Source organism: Morone saxatilis, unplaced genomic scaffold (assembly GCF_004916995.1).
Source record: "Morone saxatilis isolate NCDOM2014 unplaced genomic scaffold, NCSU_SB_2.0 Contig1, whole genome shotgun sequence".
Lineage (NCBI taxonomy): Eukaryota > Metazoa > Chordata > Actinopteri > Moronidae > Morone > Morone saxatilis.
The window spans coordinates 8009594-8028665 of NW_023339651.1; the positions used below are offsets into that span (position 1 = coordinate 8009594).

General features: G+C 39.0%; 4 protein-coding genes across 6 annotated transcripts in view; 1 reads left to right on the forward strand and 3 right to left on the reverse strand.

Moving 5' to 3' along the window:
* Positions 1 to 962: 962 nt before the first annotated feature.
* ppa1a (inorganic pyrophosphatase 1a) lies at positions 963 to 4836 on the reverse strand. Its single transcript, XM_035667291.1, has 11 exons — positions 4762 to 4836; positions 4514 to 4578; positions 3101 to 3154; positions 2815 to 2934; positions 2643 to 2729; positions 2425 to 2551; positions 2196 to 2323; positions 1844 to 1929; positions 1474 to 1543; positions 1239 to 1278; positions 963 to 1143 (listed from the first exon to the last, which is right to left on the reverse strand). Exons 1-11 carry the CDS (start codon positions 4820 to 4822, stop codon positions 1115 to 1117), a joined length of 867 nt encoding a protein of 288 aa, XP_035523184.1. The 5' UTR covers positions 4823 to 4836; the 3' UTR covers positions 963 to 1114.
* A 2076-nt stretch (positions 4837 to 6912) lies between these two features.
* On the reverse strand, positions 6913 to 9670 carry lrrc20 (leucine rich repeat containing 20). 2 transcript variants are annotated; one of them, XM_035671232.1, is made up of 5 exons: positions 9415 to 9670; positions 8190 to 8274; positions 7779 to 7928; positions 7483 to 7650; positions 6913 to 7390 (listed from the first exon to the last, which is right to left on the reverse strand). In XM_035671232.1, the coding sequence occupies exons 2-5, from the start codon at positions 8257 to 8259 to the stop codon at positions 7254 to 7256; spliced, it is 525 nt and encodes a 174-aa protein (XP_035527125.1). In that variant the 5' UTR covers positions 8260 to 8274; positions 9415 to 9670; the 3' UTR covers positions 6913 to 7253. The 2 variants fall into 2 exon arrangements, with proteins under 2 accessions (XP_035527125.1, XP_035527115.1); XM_035671222.1 differs by having other exon boundaries at positions 8190 to 8278; positions 9415 to 9669.
* Positions 9671 to 11013: 1343 nt separating this feature from the next.
* ndr2 (nodal-related 2) lies at positions 11014 to 14092 on the reverse strand. Its single transcript, XM_035668439.1, has 3 exons — positions 13828 to 14092; positions 11373 to 12151; positions 11014 to 11166 (listed from the first exon to the last, which is right to left on the reverse strand). Exons 1-3 carry the CDS (start codon positions 14090 to 14092, stop codon positions 11014 to 11016), a joined length of 1197 nt encoding a protein of 398 aa, XP_035524332.1.
* A 962-nt stretch (positions 14093 to 15054) lies between these two features.
* Positions 15055 to 19072, forward strand: part of pald1a (phosphatase domain containing paladin 1a) — a 52945-nt gene continuing 48927 nt past the window's right edge. The window contains exons 1-2 of one of the 2 annotated variants that reach the window (XM_035670591.1): positions 15055 to 15261; positions 18568 to 18613. The gene's annotated coding sequence lies outside the window, so the exon portion shown is untranslated. Of the gene's footprint in view, positions 15262 to 18175; positions 18614 to 19072 lie in introns of those variants that run through there. The other variant, XM_035670581.1, reaches the window with a different exon arrangement.

The window sequence follows — 19072 nt, forward strand, 5'->3', positions numbered from 1 at the left end:
GAAGTGTGCATTTCAGCCTGTGTTTGTGTGTATAAAAAAAAGTGTGAAAAAAACAATTTCCCCCAGGGGATCAATAAAGTATATCTTCTTCTTCTTGTTCTTCTTAAAATAGGCCTACTTTTGCTGAACAGGAAGCATACTTCATTTATTGTCCCTGTATTTTCTCATAAGGACGTGGAAATGTCGTTCTTCTGTAAAAAAAATAATAAATAAATAAATAGAGAAATAAATTAAATGAAATGCTTGAGATATGTACCTGAATGCAGAACAGTAGGATAAGGTGGTTGATATTCCTCTAGATAGTATTAGGAATACATACCTCTGACCTTATGCAAGTAGTCTAACATTGCATTATATTTCCATCTTCTTCGTTTGTTCCATTATAGAAAAAAAAGTGATACATCTCTCTGTTACCTAGTAAAATTGACAACCAGTATACATATGTAAATGTGCTTAAATAGATTTGCTCGTTTTTCGCACATTTTGAACAAAAATTGTACGTTTTTAGACTAGATCAGGTCACCATGTCATCAGGAAAGCAATTTTTTTTAGCCTCTACTGAAGTTTATATTTTAATTTCAGCCATCCCATGGAGCTTATCCACTTACAGCAAAAGACTATACAGTAATAACCAGTCATTTGTACTGTTAAGTACCTATTACATTTTAGGAACACTAAATACATCATTTATTGGAATTGCCCAAAGGCAGTAGTGCAATTTGTTGTACGTCCACATGAGTAATTGGATGGAAGTCTGTACAGAAATGGGTGTACGTGTCTTGTTTAAAAAATTATGAGGCATGATTTCTTTCCCATCATGACACCATTTTCCATTTTATATCCATGTTCTGTAGGTATGTTCAAGTCTATGTGATAATGGCAATTTGTAACAATAACAATAAATACAATACACAATACCTTGGAATTTAATGGTTTATTGTTATATTCTGTCAAGCCTGAAATTATTGCTACTATCCAACAACAAGCATCACAATCAAGAAGAAAATGTGACCTAAAATATAAATCCAGTCGATCCAGTTCATGTGGTGTTCTGATGTGTTGAAATGAGATGAAGTGAAGGAATGAATGAAGGTTCCTGCCCAGGATTTTCCTCTTATATCTCATAGTAAAACCATTTTTCGACTGAAATAAAAAGAAGAAAATTAAGCATATGAGATTTCCTTGGAGTAACAACATAGAGTAGCTGAAAGAATACAAATAAATGAACAAAGACGCACCTGAACTTGGAATGGGATCTTCATCTCCAAAAGCACTTGCCTGTAAGAGTTAAAGAAATCATGTTAAAACCAACACCCTAGTTGCAGAAAGAAACACTACTTAAGGTCCTCTCCTTTTGTCCGAGGGTGTGTGTGTGACCAGGTTACACAGAACGCTGTTATCTTTATCATCTCTAATCTAGTCTCTAGTATCATTAAGGAAGGGATGGTCAATTTCAAAATAAAACAGACTTACAGACTTAACCACAGCCTCTGCATCCCCAGCAGAGCAGCAGAATGGACTATCCGAGACACTGGTATTCATGCTGATTCAAGAAAGAGAGAAACACTTTCAGCTTTAAAACAATTGTCTGTCCTATAAGCACCTCTTAACCAGAAAACTGTTTGGTGACCTAGAAAGGCACCATTTTATCCGCAGTAAGAAGGTATTTAACAGTCCATTAACTTGCAGTTGATTTACACTGTCCTGTCAGCGCGCTGTCAACTTTCAGTACTCGCTTGATAATTCTCTCAAGGATGTCATGAAAGGAAATATCACTATTAGCATTTGTCACATATACTGTTACATAATGTTTGCATAATGGAGCACAAGTTGAACTACTCACCAATTTAAGTCGCCAGCATTGGTCTTCTTGGAAATCAGTGCCTTCCAAAACTCATGAGTGCTCTTGACTGTTTCAATGGCAAAGTCCTGGAAAAACAATTTTTTTAATTATAATAACCAAAGACCTTACTCTCCTTATTCCAAGAAATCAGGATATAATAGCTTTGAGAGCCTATATTAAAAATTGTAGATATGCTAACAGTAAGGATAAAGCAACCTGAATACATATTATATGATAGAAACTGATCGGAAACATACATAAAAACTGTTAGACCAATAGTCCAAATATTTCTAAATATGTCCTATCATTTATACAAATACAAACACTAAGAATACAGTTTTGAAATGCATACCCTGTCCTTGAACTCTCCATTGAAAGCAAACTGATTTTCAGGTTTCCCATCAGGGACTTTGTATCTTTTGAACCAATCAAAAGTTGCCTCCAGGTATCCAGGCTTAAGTCGTCTTACATCATCAATATCTGTAACAAATCAGCAACAAAGGAGAGCTCTAAAATTCAGAATAACTCGTGGAACTGATGCTATATTTTCCAGCAGTGCTAGAAACGTCTATTATTCATACTGTTAAAGTCGGCGGCTTCAGGGTCCTCAGTATTGATCACAATGACCTTCCAGTCTGTTTCTCCCTCATCGATCAAAGCCAGAGTTCCCAGAACCTTCACTTTGATTATTTCTCCCCGAGAGCACACCTGAGAATCAAAGGCACATTTTTGAGAAAGCTGCAAACAGTTGAATTTAAATCAGTCTCTTCAAAACCCCTCATCAGAGATGTTCCGGCACCTTATTTCCTATGTCACAAATATCGATAGGATCGTTGTCTCCGCAGCATCCTGTGTCACTGTCCTTGTGATTGGGGTCTTCCCATGTCTGTGAGAAGAGAGAGCACATGTTTGATGGAGCAGAGACATGGTCTGGTTTCCTGTTGTTTGAATATCCTTGGAGAGGGACTTGCCTGTGGAATAGCTCCATAATTCCAGATGTAGCCTTTGTGAGGAAACACATTTGCTACATAACGGAGATTCCCCTTCTTAATGTCTTGTTTCAGTGGATTTAGAGGATCTTTGGTGGCAATCTGATAAACACAAAGCCAAAACACTGTTACATCATTTCTAAAAACAGAAGGAAAACCCTGACCCACAATGTACACAATGTAAACAACATATTAGCTAAAATATAGACTATAGGCTTTGTATTAATCCATGAATACATAGATCATTTGGAAAAGTATGTATATATACCTCCATCTTTGCATTTGTCCATCTTGGAACCTCGACAACAGCATGAAAAATATTCTGCAAGATGATCAGAAATATAGTTTTGTTACATCAAGGATAAATTCTCATTCCTTTTAAAAAAAAGATGTACTAAGATGTAACTAAGATGTACATGCACAACAGTGATTATAGACAGGGCAAAAAAAGACAGGCCAAAGTTGAAGGATGCTGAAAGGAATGGCTGATGTATACAGTACATATACTATACATCAGCCATACTGCATGTGCTTATATTTTCAGAAATGCTATTAATATGTACAGTCTCTGTCAAATAAAGTAATACATTAGACTAAACTTAGAAAAATACTACTCTTAAACCATTAATGTGAACCATTAAGGCTCAATGAAGCAGTTTTACTGTGCCAGCTTCTGCCTGAACTAAAGGTACAGTCACTAAAGTCGGTTAAGGTAGTACATTGATCGTGGCCCCTGGAGGGAAACCATCTGTCCACCACTGCAGACAAACTGGCATATAGAAATAACGTCGACACTCTTCTAAAGCCAAAACAGCAATGGATTGGGAATAAAATATAAAATGCAAAAAAGTAGCATAGACTATGACTCATTTTGGTCACCTGGGGTACATAATTATACTTTTAAAATTACACATGGTAGGTGTACAACAATTAGATTTGCAAGAAAAGATATTTCAATGAACATTTATACAGTACAGCCCCAGCATCAAGCCCTTCTAATCCAAAAGATACAATACAGCTCTACTTTTTAAAAGAAGTTGCAAAGACCTGCAGCATTAAAGGTACAGTGTGTAACATTTATGAGGATCTATTCGTGGAAATGGAATATGATATCTTATCATGTGAAAAATGAGAATTCTTATGTTTTTGTGATCATAGAATGAGCCTTTTATATCTGCAGACACATTAAGAAAGAACAAACCAAACACTGGCTCTAGATAGGGCCAGCTGTATTTCCTTGTGCGTTTCACGGCCACTGTAGTTTCTCCTTCGCGCTTGGAAGTGAAGGGGAAAGTGAAGGAGTTGTAAACTGTAACTTCATTGCGATTTGCAAGCCCCCAAGAAGAGTGCCGGGCTTTCACGCCAGTTTGACATAGTGACCAATTACAGCAATGGCATACATCATGTGATGTACAGGGACCCCAAAAGATTTTTTTTCCCCATGAGCTAACATTGTGAAAAAAGCAGCTGTAAAATGGTGGATACATTCTTTTAAGCATCGCAACCCCCACAAAATGACTTGTTTCACAATCAGAAACAAACTTTTTTGGCTTCATGCGCCACTTAGTGACTTCCATAAGAATAAACGGAGCCCAGTATCCAGTTCTCCTTTAATACTCCCATGGCTAGATGCCATTAAATCCTACACAGTGGTCCTTTAACTGTAAAACATTATGCTCACCTCTGCTTCATTTGCGTAGATGGGAATGTCATGGAATGGAGAGATGTATTTGCCCTCAGAGTTTTCTGTGGAAAGGAGTCTTACATTTTTTAGAGCTCAAACAAAGGTAGTGTGAGATCCCTTCATAAAGATCTACAATTACTTGTAATAAGAGCTATTACAGTACTGTTGTTGTTGCTATGCGCAATCCAGGGAGGGAAAATTCCCTACTAACACACAAGATAGTTCATTCAAAGAGCTGTGCTTACTGAAAAACACCCTGTAGTCCTGGGTGTTTGGCTTGCCCCTCTCCTCGACGATAAAGCTCATGTCTGTTGTTGATGTCAAACTCCTTCTGTGGTCTGAGCACTAAGAAGCTCCTGACAGACAGGCAGTCATTGAGACAGAAGGAGCAGGCATGCGCAAAGCTTAAGCCGAGGGTTAGACCTGACAACTGTCTGCGTGTGACAACAGGGCTGCTGTATGAAGAGTGCAAAGGCCAGCCAAGAGAGTCCTGCTGGTTTCTGTATGTTCATCACCTGCATCTGCAGTAAACAAACCTCTTGGAGAAACAGAATTTGCTCAGAATTGTAATCAGCAGCTAATCCGTCCTTGTTACCACTTCTCCATGGCTGCCACCTGCGTTCTGCGGCATGGATGAGAAGTTTCTACTTTCTTTGCGTGTGGAGTGATTTGTTTTCCATTTGCCTCTCGTAAGCTGTGGCTCTTGAGAGCTCTTTTCAGACAAAAACAGATGGAGCTGACTGGCGTTAGCTGTAAACCAATTAACAAGGCAGGATTAGTTTGTGACTTCTTGCCTCTTCAGTTTCACTGTAACTATTTGATAACATACTTATGGGCCTATTTTTAGAAACAGTATGTATAAAATATGTGACTCATCTTTCTTTTTCTCTAGAATACATCACTTGAATTATGATGGTATCATGATGGTCACTTACCAATATGGTACAGATGCTGAATAATAGTGTATTTGTGTGTTATATAGCATTTTGAGCTTTTGCACCAATGTTTTTTGTCAGTAAGTAAGACATATATTTAATTGAATACATATTATTCATAATATAGTGCAGTCAATAGAGAAGCTCGTTTACTTTTTGCATCATTACAGATTTATGTTAAGGAGAAAATCAGCACACTAAATGCAACTCCATCTTTGCTGGGAACTATGTTGCTAACTGAAACAAGTTAAATGTACCAAAGTATACAGAAAAGACCATGCTAATACTAATGACCATGCTATTTTTTTATGCTATTGCTATTATTTCTAAGATTACAGTGCTAATTTATATCAGTTTTTTATGATTTTTCAGGCCAATTAATAAAACAACAGTACCCCAACAACATGGTACAATTATGTTTCAATTGTTAGATGTGTCATGTACAAATTATGCAAGGAGAAGATTGTTTGGAGAAATTATGTACTATTGTAACTAAAACAGAAAAATGCACCCCACTGTAGTTTAAATTCTTGCTGCCAAGAGAGAGCTAAATATCTACAACAGTACACAGAAGATTTTCCTCTATATATAAAAAAAGCACAGTGAGTCAGAGGGCAGCATGATGCCCAATACAAGGTCACAGTCTGGGCAGCAGAGGAGTCATGTGACGCTGTAAGCTTGCTGCCTTGCTAAATATTTCTCTTGGCCAGAAGATGTTCTTCTTTGGCTGACTTGTAGGTTGCAAGAGTCTGGCATCCCAGCCTGGTGTAAAGAAGGCATTTTAAAAGTCTTTCACACAGAAAAGGGTTTAAAAAGAAAAAGAGGTCATGGCTGGGGACCTAGCATATCATAATACTACTCCCTCTTCTTGCTCTTCTGTTCTGTTCTATTCTTGAAAAGCCTGAGCAAAATACTCTGAATTGTTCTACTGTGGTCCAAGGTTATTATAATTAACTAAAACTAAAGCAAAAACTAAAAGTAGGTGTAAAATAACATAACTGAAATTAAAACAATTGTTTGTCTTGTATTTATCTCTGCAATGTAACTATTAGTTAGGCATGTTGTCAAATAAATGTAATGGAGTAAAAAGTACAACATTTTTCTCCAAAATGTATAATGTTACATAAAATGGATATACTCAAGCAAAGTACTTATATTCCACAACTTGTGATGAATACCTTTTTTTTTTATATTATATAACTGATTATATGTTTTGTACTGTTGGTCAGACAAAACAAGATATTTAGAAAATATCATATTGGGCTCTGAGAAATAGTGATTCTGACTATTTTCTGACATTTTTATTTGACAAAATCATTGTCATTGTGATTAAAGATGAAAATAATTGTTATTTGCGGCCCTACATTAAACACTATATATTGAATCATTTCTGTAAGCCACTGTGTCATCTAACATAGTCTCAGCGGTAACCCAGTGAAACAGAATGGCACGAGACTTCAGTTCCCCAATGTAAAATCTTTAATTGAAAACATTTTTTTTATACTATCAAAAGTAATAAATAAGTCATTATTTGTCTCCAAATGATGTTGTTTGGAGACAAATAATGATGATGTTGGAGATTTGTTTCATCTCCAAACATCAACTTCAGCTCTTTGTAATTCAGTCATGGAGGACGAAATCTTTACACACTTCTGTTTTCTTTTCTATTGTAAACCCACTGTGATATCTTCAGTTCAATATCTTCAAGTGTTTTCTCATTTCTCTGGTACATGGAAGCATCCAACTGAAGTAGTTAAAGGCACACAGCATGCAGTCTATAGGTGGGTAAAGATAATACTCTTTTAGGAGTCTGTGGTTGACAAAATATCTAAACTTTGTAGAGATTGCAGAGCAGACTGAGTGTTTGAGTCCAAAGGGTTTGACTTCACGTTTAGCCACTTCAGTGCTGGCATATCCGACAACTTCTCCACCGGTATTTCTGTGGGGCAAAATAAAAACAGAGAGTAAATCTAAGCTCAGACCAAGCCATATAAGCATATACAACCACTTGCCTCAATATATTATCATTACCGGTGAGGCTGTTTCCCTCCAGGTTAATCCTCTCCAGTGTGGCTATTTCAGTAAGCTTATCAGGGAAGATGGAGAAGCTGTTATTAGCCAGATTGATGCAGGTCAAATGCTCCATCTCTGCCACAGAGTTAGGTAGCTTGGTGAGAACATTGCCTTGCAGGTCCAGTTCTGCAAAATATTTCAAGACATGAGTGAATCGGGGGGTCGCTTGTTGTCAACATTTGTAAGACAGCATATTCAAAACACAGTCTTTTCTTGAAGATTGAGTCTATGAATTAATATGTGTTATCCTCTACCTCTCAGCTGAGTGAATGTTGAGAAGAACTTGCTGGAAAGGGCCTTCATCTCATTGTCAGCCAATGTGATAAAGCGGATGTTTTCTGAGACACTCCTCAGGACCTTGAACACACCGTCTGGGAAAGAAATGAGCTTGCAGTTTGACAGGTCTGCAGAGAAGAAGAACATGAATATGTGATTATCAACCATCAACACAACAGGGAAATGTTGAATATTTTTAATTCACAAACACTTTGAGAATTATAGTTATGGTTATTTGAGAAAAACAAATACAAGCCTCTGTCACCACCTGCTGGTGAAATCTGAAATAGCATCGAACAGAATAATCAGGGCTTCTCATTCTCATGCTGGGAAACAGCAGAAAAGAGCCAGTAACAGACAGAGAGAAAGATGTGTGAAGAGAGTCTTACCCAAAGTATCTTTCCCCTCCTCTACAGTTGCATTAACCCTCCGGGCCACATTTGCGACTGCCTCTGCCATTTTTCTGCCGTCACTCTTCCTATGGGAGGTCATGCAACATTAGACTTAAACACTTTTTTTTTACGAGATTTATGACAGGCAAATAATAACTTCAGTAATAATAATGGCAGCATATTATCACAGCTTTATCCAGCTTCATGCAGTTAACACACTTGCTACTTTGAACTCCGGCTCTTTTTTCGCAAGCCAGATGATTTGGTTCAGCTCTTTCTTTTAGTACCGCTTCTGACCTTTATAATTCAGCCAAATTTAGAAATATTTTGACCTATGACTGGTATGTGTGCACACACTGAAATTATTCAGTCTAAAAAAAACTGCATTCATAGTAGCACTCTGTAATTAATGGTGAAAGTACATTTACTCAAGTACTGTACTATTGTGAGGTACTTATTTGATACATATTTTCCTTTTATGGTACTTTATACTTCTACCACAATACATTTTGAAGGCCAATATTGTACTTTTAACTACACTACATTTATTTGACAACATAAATTAGGCTACTAGTTACTTTGAAGATTCATATTATTTATAGAAAATATCTAACAACTAATAAATCATGATGTATTAGTATGCATTAAACTGCCTAGTAGTAGATATAGACGTTATTGCTCTTGCAACATTATGTTGTATGTTAATCCAGTGATATTATAATATTCTAAACTAGGCCTTTCTGCATACTGAGTACTTTTACTTTGGTACTTAAAGGATAATTTTAAGGTAATACTTTTGTACTTTTACTTAAGTAAGATTTTAAAGGCAGGATTTTATATGTAGCATATTAGTATGTTATTAATACTTTTACTTAAGTAGCAAGTAAAAACTGTAAGTTATAACTTGAATACAAGTTAGTTTTCTGAAAACTGAATGAAAAATGTGAATCAGATTTTTTTTTAAAAGCAATAAAATTAAGTGTCAAAGTCTCCGAAACATGAAAAAGTGCCAGTACCTAAAAACTGTACTCATGTTAGTTATCCCTGGTGAACCAACGTGACACTGGGCAATGCACTTACACTGTGTGTCAGTATAAAATAAGCTTTCGACCCTGCCACAGCCCTACACTACCAGACTCAGACAAACGCAGCCTGTCGAGCCATTATAACGCCAGCCATTATTTCATTACTCTCATTAAAACCACGCCAAGAAGCCACTTACCCAAACTAGAAGCTAACGTTAGCAACAACAGCTGAACCACCAGTCAGTCAAATTTGGTGAGTGTGTATTTTTAGCCCCGGAGAGGGCAATTCACCCGACTCGTTGTTCTGTTCATTAGAAAACACCCACTAACCAACACCTCCTGTAATAACCATAAACCAACTTCATAAACACTCGTTGTTGCTTAACGACACTTAGTAAGGAAGGCACACATGCTAAGCTAAAGAGCCGGCCAGGAAATATATGAACGACCGGCTCATGAGAGTCAGACCTGCGCTGACTAGTTGCAGACGACTTAAGTAACAAAGCAAGCACTAAAAAAAGCAATACATGTACTTATAAAGTAGTAATAATTATTATTACTAAATTTATAATGCTCAGTCGCCTAATATTGGGTGACAGTGTTAATATATTTAGTCACTATTAGTGTCTGAACTTTGCTTTTTAATATCGGAAGTTTCAAGATATGAAGGTACTGTGAAGACACCCTGCTTCTGTTTATTCTTTTCTACTAAATCTCTAAATATATTTTGAATTTGAAGCGGTTTACATATTAAATATTTACCTGCGAATGACAGTAGGAAGTTAAATGTTGTCTTACCTCAGAGTCCTGGTCAACTATTCCCAGTTTGAGCAGTGTCATGGTCATGACTCTGGCAAATTCCTGGTTAGTCAGTGTATTTTCAAAAGGATTTTAATACAATGAGCTCTCTGGCTTCAGAAGAATAGAACTTAGTTCACCATTGTTACAACTAACCACTTTACAGCATTTGCTGGATATCCCTCCACTATAAAGCCTACAATGTTATGATTGTTTGGATAAATGTGGCCATGACTCACTGTGGAAGACTGAAACGCACTAAAACTAGAAAAGTCCACCTGTTTTGGTGTGTTGCTCCTTTTGTATGACACACACAGTAGTTTCAGGTAAATATACCAGTGATCTAAGTGATGACATGCACTGTGTTTTGTGGATATGTTTGAAAGTGTGTTGTGTTTATGACAGCAAACCAAGACTGAATCGATGCCAGCTTTTCAGTACTCAGTATGTAGGCCATCCATTAAATAACTTGCTCACATGCCCAAAAGAAAAGTACAATATGAGTAATAAAGCATAACAAAACACATAACCCACGTGTAAAATGCACATAAATACAATTCTTTTTATTATTTACAATAAATATACATTAATTTACAGTTTCACAATTGGTAGCGTACAATAAAATCAGTGCTGGAATATTCAACAACATTGCCATTTCATGTTTACATTGATGAAATTGATAAGGGGAATAAAGTTGCGACAACTGCACACAGCTGGAAGGCTGGATGCTGTTGTTGAGTCTGTATTTCAGCACATCTTAAAATAACAATGTTCTCCGTACAAACCAAAGCTCACGTTACAAATTAAAATCCCATCTCTGCACATAGATCAGCTACAATCTTTCAGTGCACGGTGACAAATATCAAAGAGCTTTTTTTTTCCTTCTGGCTAAGTGTTTCTCTTTAGTTTTTCCCTCAAATTGGTTGCTTCTGCACAGCGTTGTTTGTGCTGTTACACTGCTCCGAAACACAGGTCATGGTTGGAGGTGGTTGTAGCTGTCACTGGCAGCCACATTCATCCACAATCATGTCTTCATGGTGTCGAAGGAGCATTTCTCCGTTCTCGTAGTACAGCATGCTTAATGGGCTCATTTTGGTCGGGGCACAGCAGGGGGCTGCCACTCTGTCAGGGTGGTAATGTTTCAGTAAACTCTGGAAAAGGAAGAAAGAAAACAGAGGATTTAGTTAAATACTTCCAGCCTCTTTAAATAAAGACACTAAAACAGACAGATTTTGAGTTCAGTTAATCGATTAATTGACTAGTTGTTGGAGCTGTACTCTTTTTTGTAAACCCTGGTTTTACAATTGCATTTGAAATTATTACTATTATAGATTGATGGATCATCTGCACCACTCACCTGCATGTAAGCATGATTTGTTGGATTTAGTTCTCCTCCAAGGGGACCAGGGCAGGAACCCTCACACCGGTAGGCATTATATCTTTTAGGAAAGATAATCCAGGACCCCCAGCCAATTTGATTAAAGTCTACATGCAGGTCGACTCGGCGACAGAGAGATTTTTCACTCCCTCTTTTGGACGCCTGTGGGCTTCTCACTGTTTGTTCTCTCTGGCCCCGTTTGCTCCTGCGCCTCTTGGGCCAGTGGGCCTTTTTGATTTCAGCAGGGGACAAGAACTTGGATTGTTCAGCTGTGTGGAGTAAGCTCGCTTTGGCTTTTGAGTTTTCATCGGAGCCAGTGTGTGAGAAGACGACCAGCAAGGCCCTGTCACTCACGTCCTGCTCTCTGTTCGCCCCATAGACAGGCTGATCGGGAAGCGACAGGCCTCTCTTTGTCTTCACCGCTTTCCGTCTTCTTGACACTCTTCTGTGTCGACTCCTCGCTGTCAACTTTTGTCTGAGCCAGCTCAAGAGAGGACTTGTCATGTTGAACACTTTCCAGCTCTGTGATGAAGTAACCAGTGATGATTCAGCGAGCAGTCCCACCAGCTGTTGCTCCTGGCAGTCCTTCTGCGTATAGCACCCCTCGCCGTGCTGGTGATAGACCTCGACGGTGATGTTGGAAGCACTTGGTGTCCCAGGAAGCCTGATTCTCAGCTCTGCCGCCTGGATCTGTTTGTCGGCCAGCAGGGCATGGAGGTCAAAGGTCGCAATCCAGCGCTTGTTTCTGTACATCAAACCTAAAATGTAGGAAAAAGAGGAAGGTTAGCATGATCGGGGTGCACACTGTATCAGACAACGTATCATTAGTGGACACTGCGGTAAAATCAGGTATGTCACATCAATATGACCACACACAAATGAATGTGCCAGTGAGCTTTCTAGGGGAAGCAACATCAACCTGTTGCAGAGAGACAATGCAAAGACACACAGGTTATGAAAATGTCATAGCAAAATGAATGTTAACTGTTAACTGCTGTATTTGAATTGAGGTAATTTGTGATTATCTCCTTCAGTGAGTTTATATTTAATATTGAACAGAGCGGTTTAATAAATAAGAACATATAGTACAGACGTTTGTCTATCTATACCAAGCATTAAACTTAACAGGTGAACTACACTCATAGACACATGGTGAGCAGTATATATTGTGTAATAGTAAGATACTTTTTATTTTTATATACAGTTTATTCCAGGGTACAGTCCTTTATTATCCCTGGTTGCATTAGGCCACGGTGAGGCTGTCTTGGCAAAAAGAGACCAAAACTCTCTCAATTAAATTAAAAATAAGCTTTATCACACTACATATGAATATTATCCTGTAATGAACATGTGAATCTACATAGGCTAGTCCACCAATACGTGGTAGTATTGCAATTAGTTATTTGGCATCACATTATTATTATATCTACACCTCATTTGTTTTGCAAAGTGAGGTGTAGGGAGAAATATAAGTCCCTTTGATAATGTCTACTACGACCTCGTGATTAATGCTTGTATTTATGGAGACTTCAGCAAATCAAAGCCTCATGTAAAGCTTTTTTAAAAAAAATAATCCAGCCATTGTTCCAATGTAGCACAACATGTGCTGCGCCCATGTCTGTCATTGCTGGGGGGGGCTCATTGTGATTCAATGAACAGGTGTGGTTCAAATTAATCTAAAGGATTAAAGCATCTTAGACATTTACTTTAACTGCATTGTCCAGTGCATTGGCCTATTTAGCTTGACCGTTGATCAAAAGTGCAAACCATCGTCGCCGTTAATCCACTCAAACCAAACCCCAGAGCCGAAACCAATCATTTAACACATCTCTGGCTTCTGCATATCCTCAGTCAAACAAATAGGTAATAACTCTAACACCTAGCAGCGATGTGGAATTGGATTCAGCAGCGGGGAGTGCTGTCCTCTTGTTGGCTCCTTGTGCCATTAAATCCCGAGCTCTAATCTAATCAAGCCAAGTGTGAAAAAAGAACTAAGGGAAGTTGTTGATTTGACTTAACAAGAGATTTGTATAGGGGGATGTCTGGCGAGATATCTAATCAACATCGCCTATTTAAGAAAAAAAAAAGAAAGAGGTTTGCTTTGAGAATTAAGACAGAAAAACCCGGCCTTTTCACACGCTGATCCCTGCGTGGTTATTCACCCCTGCGTGGGGATGTGGATTGAAACCCTCCGAGGTCGTCTGGGACGCAGCTTTGACAGGAGAACACTTGAGCCAAAAAAAAACCTTAACATCTCAGAGGCTCTTTAAATGGTAGAAGAGAGACTTTTTTTTTTTTTTTTAACCACAGCTACAGGCAATACACACATTTTCTAGACTACCTGTGGTCCACACAGTTCCCATCACCTTGCCCCCCCCCCTTGCTCACTCATGACAAACATAAAACCTGAAGAATAAATGAAACCAAATCTTACTTTTAGCCACCACACTCTTCACCGTGTCTGCTTGCTTTGCTGCATCTTGCTCCATAATATCCATAGGCCTGGAAAAGTTGGACTTGAAATTCCTGTAGAGATGCATCATGTAGGTCGGCAGGTGGTAGCCGGTGGATCGGTCCATCGCGGAAAAACGCTCCAGCGACCTGATATAAACTCCATCTGTGGCTCTCTGAAGCCCCTGAGCCAGCAGCACCAGCAGAGATGTGTGCAGCGCAAAAGCCAGAATTCCCAATGAGCGCATGTTTTCGGCCGGTTAATGACAAATTCCTCTACTGGGAGATTAGGGGTGTCTTATATAGGCTACTCTCACCCAGCCCCTTTCATGTTTAACAAGTAGCTGAGAACATTAAAGGAAATTGACATGCCTGACAGCTCATCATCCATTCAGTTGGTAATGAGGCGCCTGGGTGCGTGTTTACAAGGAGTGCAGCTTTTTTTTTTGTTTGCGCCATGTTCTTTGGGCTACTGCAGACTGATTCCCCATCCTTGGATTAATTGCCTCAGCTATTTGGCTTACACTAATTGTTAGGCTTTCCCATAGTGTAACGTAGTCTGCTGAATACCGTCTGATATGGGGAGAACGATTGGGCTATAAGACACTAATGAAACATTACAAACATTAACATAAAACACACTGTTGTAAATACGACACTCAATATTCACTGTTATCGGGATTATAAATTACATTTATAGGACATTGTTGCCTAGACTTCTATTTTAAACATGTTGCGTAACTTTTGGGCTTCACACAAAGACATTAAGATAAAAGATAAAACAGCAACAGAGGCCCAACACTAAATAAGATAAACTTAATATTGACCTCAGACACGAAACAGCCACCTTATCTCATCTTGCATATATAATATTACTTATAATAATATTCATACAATCCATACATGGATTTATAGCTCATATGTGTTTATGTAACAACTCAATATTTAATTTTTAATGACCTCACCATACGTTTTTTGTTTTTTTGGATTCCCATATTGATCATTATCATATCATTCTAATGCTAAAACCCCTTTAATGTTCCTATATACGTTTGAGGTCGTGGACTGTATTTGCATAACAACATTAAAAAATGTAATGTCTCGTCACAGTGGCACGTTATAATATCTTATTTCATTGATTTCATATTTTAGTCGAGGGTTGGATGTAGGGAAGACTGGCCGGGGATGATTGCACACTGCGCATGCGTGGCCAGTCTATTCTCAGCGAAATCCTTTTCCTCGTAAATTTCCCGAGAAAGGACTAAAAAAAAAAAAAAGATCAATGGATGTTTTCTCCAGGGCTGCGGACAGAAAGCGTTGAACCTCGGCTGCATCCTCCCAACCGGACAACCCGAGCTCTGAAAACATGTTTTCTTGAGAGATTTCCCCGTTTTTCCCTCCACCGTGTGCTGAAATGGTGAGTAGCTTTAAAGTTTACGGCTGTTGTTGCACGAGCCACGGCAGGCTGAAAGTGATCATTCACGCCGTGTTTGTGCTCAGACTCCTCACACTGTCTGGATAGCTTTATTAATCATGCAGTACAAACATTTGCAGTTGAGCACTTTGAAGAATGAAGGATATTTTCATGATGCGAAGTGTTTGTGTGCTTGGGGCATACATGTGCTTGGCACCCCCCCACACACACTTACTCACACACACACACACACACACACACACACACTCACACACTCTCTCCATGCCTGCACTGCATCTAGCCATTATTTGGCCACAGGCAGTGATGAATGATAGAGTACAGCTATGACTTGCAGTTGGTGCTCGTTATCAGGAAAAAAGAGAGAGACAGACACTTTCAGATAGATGTCAAACTATGCTTTTATTTTCTTTAAAAACGTCTTGATTTTGATGTACAGCCCGCAGTGAATGTGTGCCATAAACACTGGAAACTTTGAATAACATTTGCACCTACTTCTGCACAGAATGTACTTGTATATTCTGTAAGATATAGCCACATTGAACACTAAATGATATAAGCTGAAAGGTTAATTTACTAGCTTCTTCATTGAAGAAGACTGAGAAAAGGCCTTTGAACTTATATAACACATGCAGCGTAAATCCATTGTTTTATGGTTTTATGCATTTTAAATCATCAAAGCAAATCACACAAAGTTTATACATAGTCTGAATCAGCATTCATGAAACATACCAAGACATGTTAAATCTTCCCGTTGGGTGTGCAATGTAAACCATGAAAAAGTCTACAGCACAGTAAGACAAAGCACATGATGCATGCTTTGATGTAAGGCAGTCCCTGGACCGTTTTGTTTGATTTAGCCTGCGCAGCTGGGATCAGTCTACTCTGTTCATATCACTTTACCTTAACATCCCTGGGGGAAGACAGAAACTGGCCCTTGACAACCGAGAGTGCAGATCAAACTGCGAAAACATCACAATTAATCAAGAGTGAGAGCATGAAACTCCTCGATGAATGGACACCTGGATCATAAATGATTGAGCTATTTATTCTTGGTTTATCTTGATAGGAGGAATAGAACGGAAGCTTTACTCCTCCCAGGCTTAACTCAAGTGTTGTCATAGCCTTGCTTTATTATAAACTTTATGGGCCATAGGGATATTGGTTGGGGACTGATAAACTCAAAGTAGGGGTCCAGTTAGGTTTGGCAAATTTGACCCTCTAAAAACCATTATTATTGCAGAAAAGTTATTGCAGAAAATATGAGAAATACTTCATTTTCTCTATTATTTTTTTAGTCTTGATCCAAATTCACAGCCTTTTGAAGTATCCATTAAGATGCATGGTGCCACGTTATTGTGTATATATAGTCATAAGATAATGAACATCTGTGTCCCAGTGACGAGGAATCTTATACACGCTGAAGTGCAATGGATTAGTTTTACCACAAGGTGTCATATTTGATCACCGGACTCAAGTGAATATTTAACATCACAAATATGTCCCCTTAGTGGTGGTGATGTATTTGTAACTTGAAAGGAAAAAAATGGTTTGACCACTGATGTACTCATACTACTTCCTCTACTATCTCCTCCTTTCCTGTTGCTGTTACAAGGCTTCTAGCAAATTGCCCTTTTGGGGGTAAGACAGACACTAGACCTGAGGAAGGATTTTTGTCGAGACAGGTGATGTTACCCGTATGCTCTTCTTTTTCCATTGGGGACATTAAGCAGAGAGGAAGTTTTTCTTAATCTCTCACATAACATCCTCTCACTCCAAATTGTGCTCTGCTTCATCGCCATCTAATAAAAAAAACTGGAAGGAAATGAAGCTGTCAGATGAACTAAATGTGTCATTTTCAATCTTTTTTTGAGTATATCACTTTAATTTCTGTATCTTTGAGTGCCACCTACTTGGCACCTTCTTGTTTCTTGATATTTGGTTTAGATCTTAAAAAATCAACCCCCGAAAAACAAAATCACGCTTATGATTGCTCAATCACCGATTGATTCATTCATGTTCTGCGGTTTTTTGAGCCATGGGAGGGTTTCACATTCATCATGTTGCAAAAACATCAGAGCCTTGGCCCGCGCTGCTGCAGGAAGGAAGGAACAGGTGTGGCAGCAGTAGATTTTATATCCATATCTTGAAAAACCACTTACCGCTTTTGCAAATAAGCTTAATTTTATACATTATCTTGTGACCGACTGCTGATTACACATACTTTTGTGAGATTTCGTGTGAAATATTCTCACAAACTGCCATTCAGAAGACAAGCTTGATGTTGCTGGCTGTTTTGGAGTCATATATGTGAATGTTTATCAGGATTTGTCAAGTTTATGCCTGTACAGGTATAATATCACTAGACTCTGTTGGCTTTGTTCTTTCTTCATACAGCCCACAGGATGAAATAGGACACTCGGTGCATGATGAGTTGGTCTGACCTCAGGGTTACGACTACAAGTGGTAGAGCACACAGCTCCCTGCAGCTGAACCTCAAGCTTAAATCTAAGTATTTGGCCAGCTGTAAGCCTGTTTGCCTTCAACATAGCATGTGTTAACCGCTAATGAATGGAGTAATTAGAGCATCGTAGCGAATTAGGCTTACGTGATGTCATCTGTGTGCAGTTGTTACTGATTGTCAGCCTCCTGGCAGGTCCGCATTACATCATGTCAGTGAGGGTTAACGGCTGAGGCTGATTGTAAGAACTTTAATAAGTGAAGGTTTAATTTATGTCTTTGAGACAGTTGTTAAGAGGTCTACCATGTGTGGGAGGCATTGTGCTGCCAGGAGGCTCTGGTAGTGATTGGATAGTGAACTGAATGATGAGTAAGCCTCTCTGGGTCCGCCTCCACATCCTCTTTACACATCCCCACACACGCACACAGTTGCACACACAAATCCAAGCATGCGCGAGGAGCCTTGCACCTTATGCACAAGCGATGCATACAAAAACGTAACAACAAACCAGCAAAGGAGCCTGCCGTCACCCATTTAAACCTCCGACGGAGAGCTCCCCTCCCCTCCCCTACCCTCTGCTGAGTGCCTGTCTGGGATCTGTCCTCACGGAAGGACACGTTCATTGACTCGCTATAAGGGCGCCTTAATGATGCGAGACCGCCGCCTGCAGTAGTGTGATCAGCGGGCAGAAACAGATTGCCTCACAGATCAGAGAGAGAAAGAGATGCCATCAAGGATGTCTGACTGAGACCGGTGCCGCTGCCTGCTGGAAAGCTGTCATTTTGGTTATTTTTAACCCACTGTTTTCTTTTTTTCATTGTGTTCCTCAGAGACTCAAGCACCTCTCGGATGGTGGACTGATCAGCTGAATGTCAGGTATAGTTGTGATAATTTGTTCTTTGTTTTGATGCTAGAGTACTGCTGCTAGACATGTCATCAGTATGTCTCTAAAGGATACAAAAAGAAATGTAGATTCTGAGATTTAAGATTAAACCGCCTTGTCAAACTAAAAATGATCTTAATCTATCATAGAATATAAACTTTTGCAGAGAGGCTTTTTTTTTTGGTTTAACACATTCTTTTATAAATCTAGTCATGTTTGATATTCACATAGCTACACGGATTGCATTCTTCTCGGCATGTGATGCCTAGTCTCTCCTCTGAAGTGTTTATCAGCTCTCATTCCTTTACCAGAGGACCAGCGCCTGTTTGACAGGATTCTGCCTTCCCTCGCCAACTTTAGAAAATGTGGCTGCTAAGTGGACGAGTGTGTTTGCACACACACAAGTTTACCTTTTCAGTCCGAGTGGCGAGCGAAACGAAACACGTTAACAA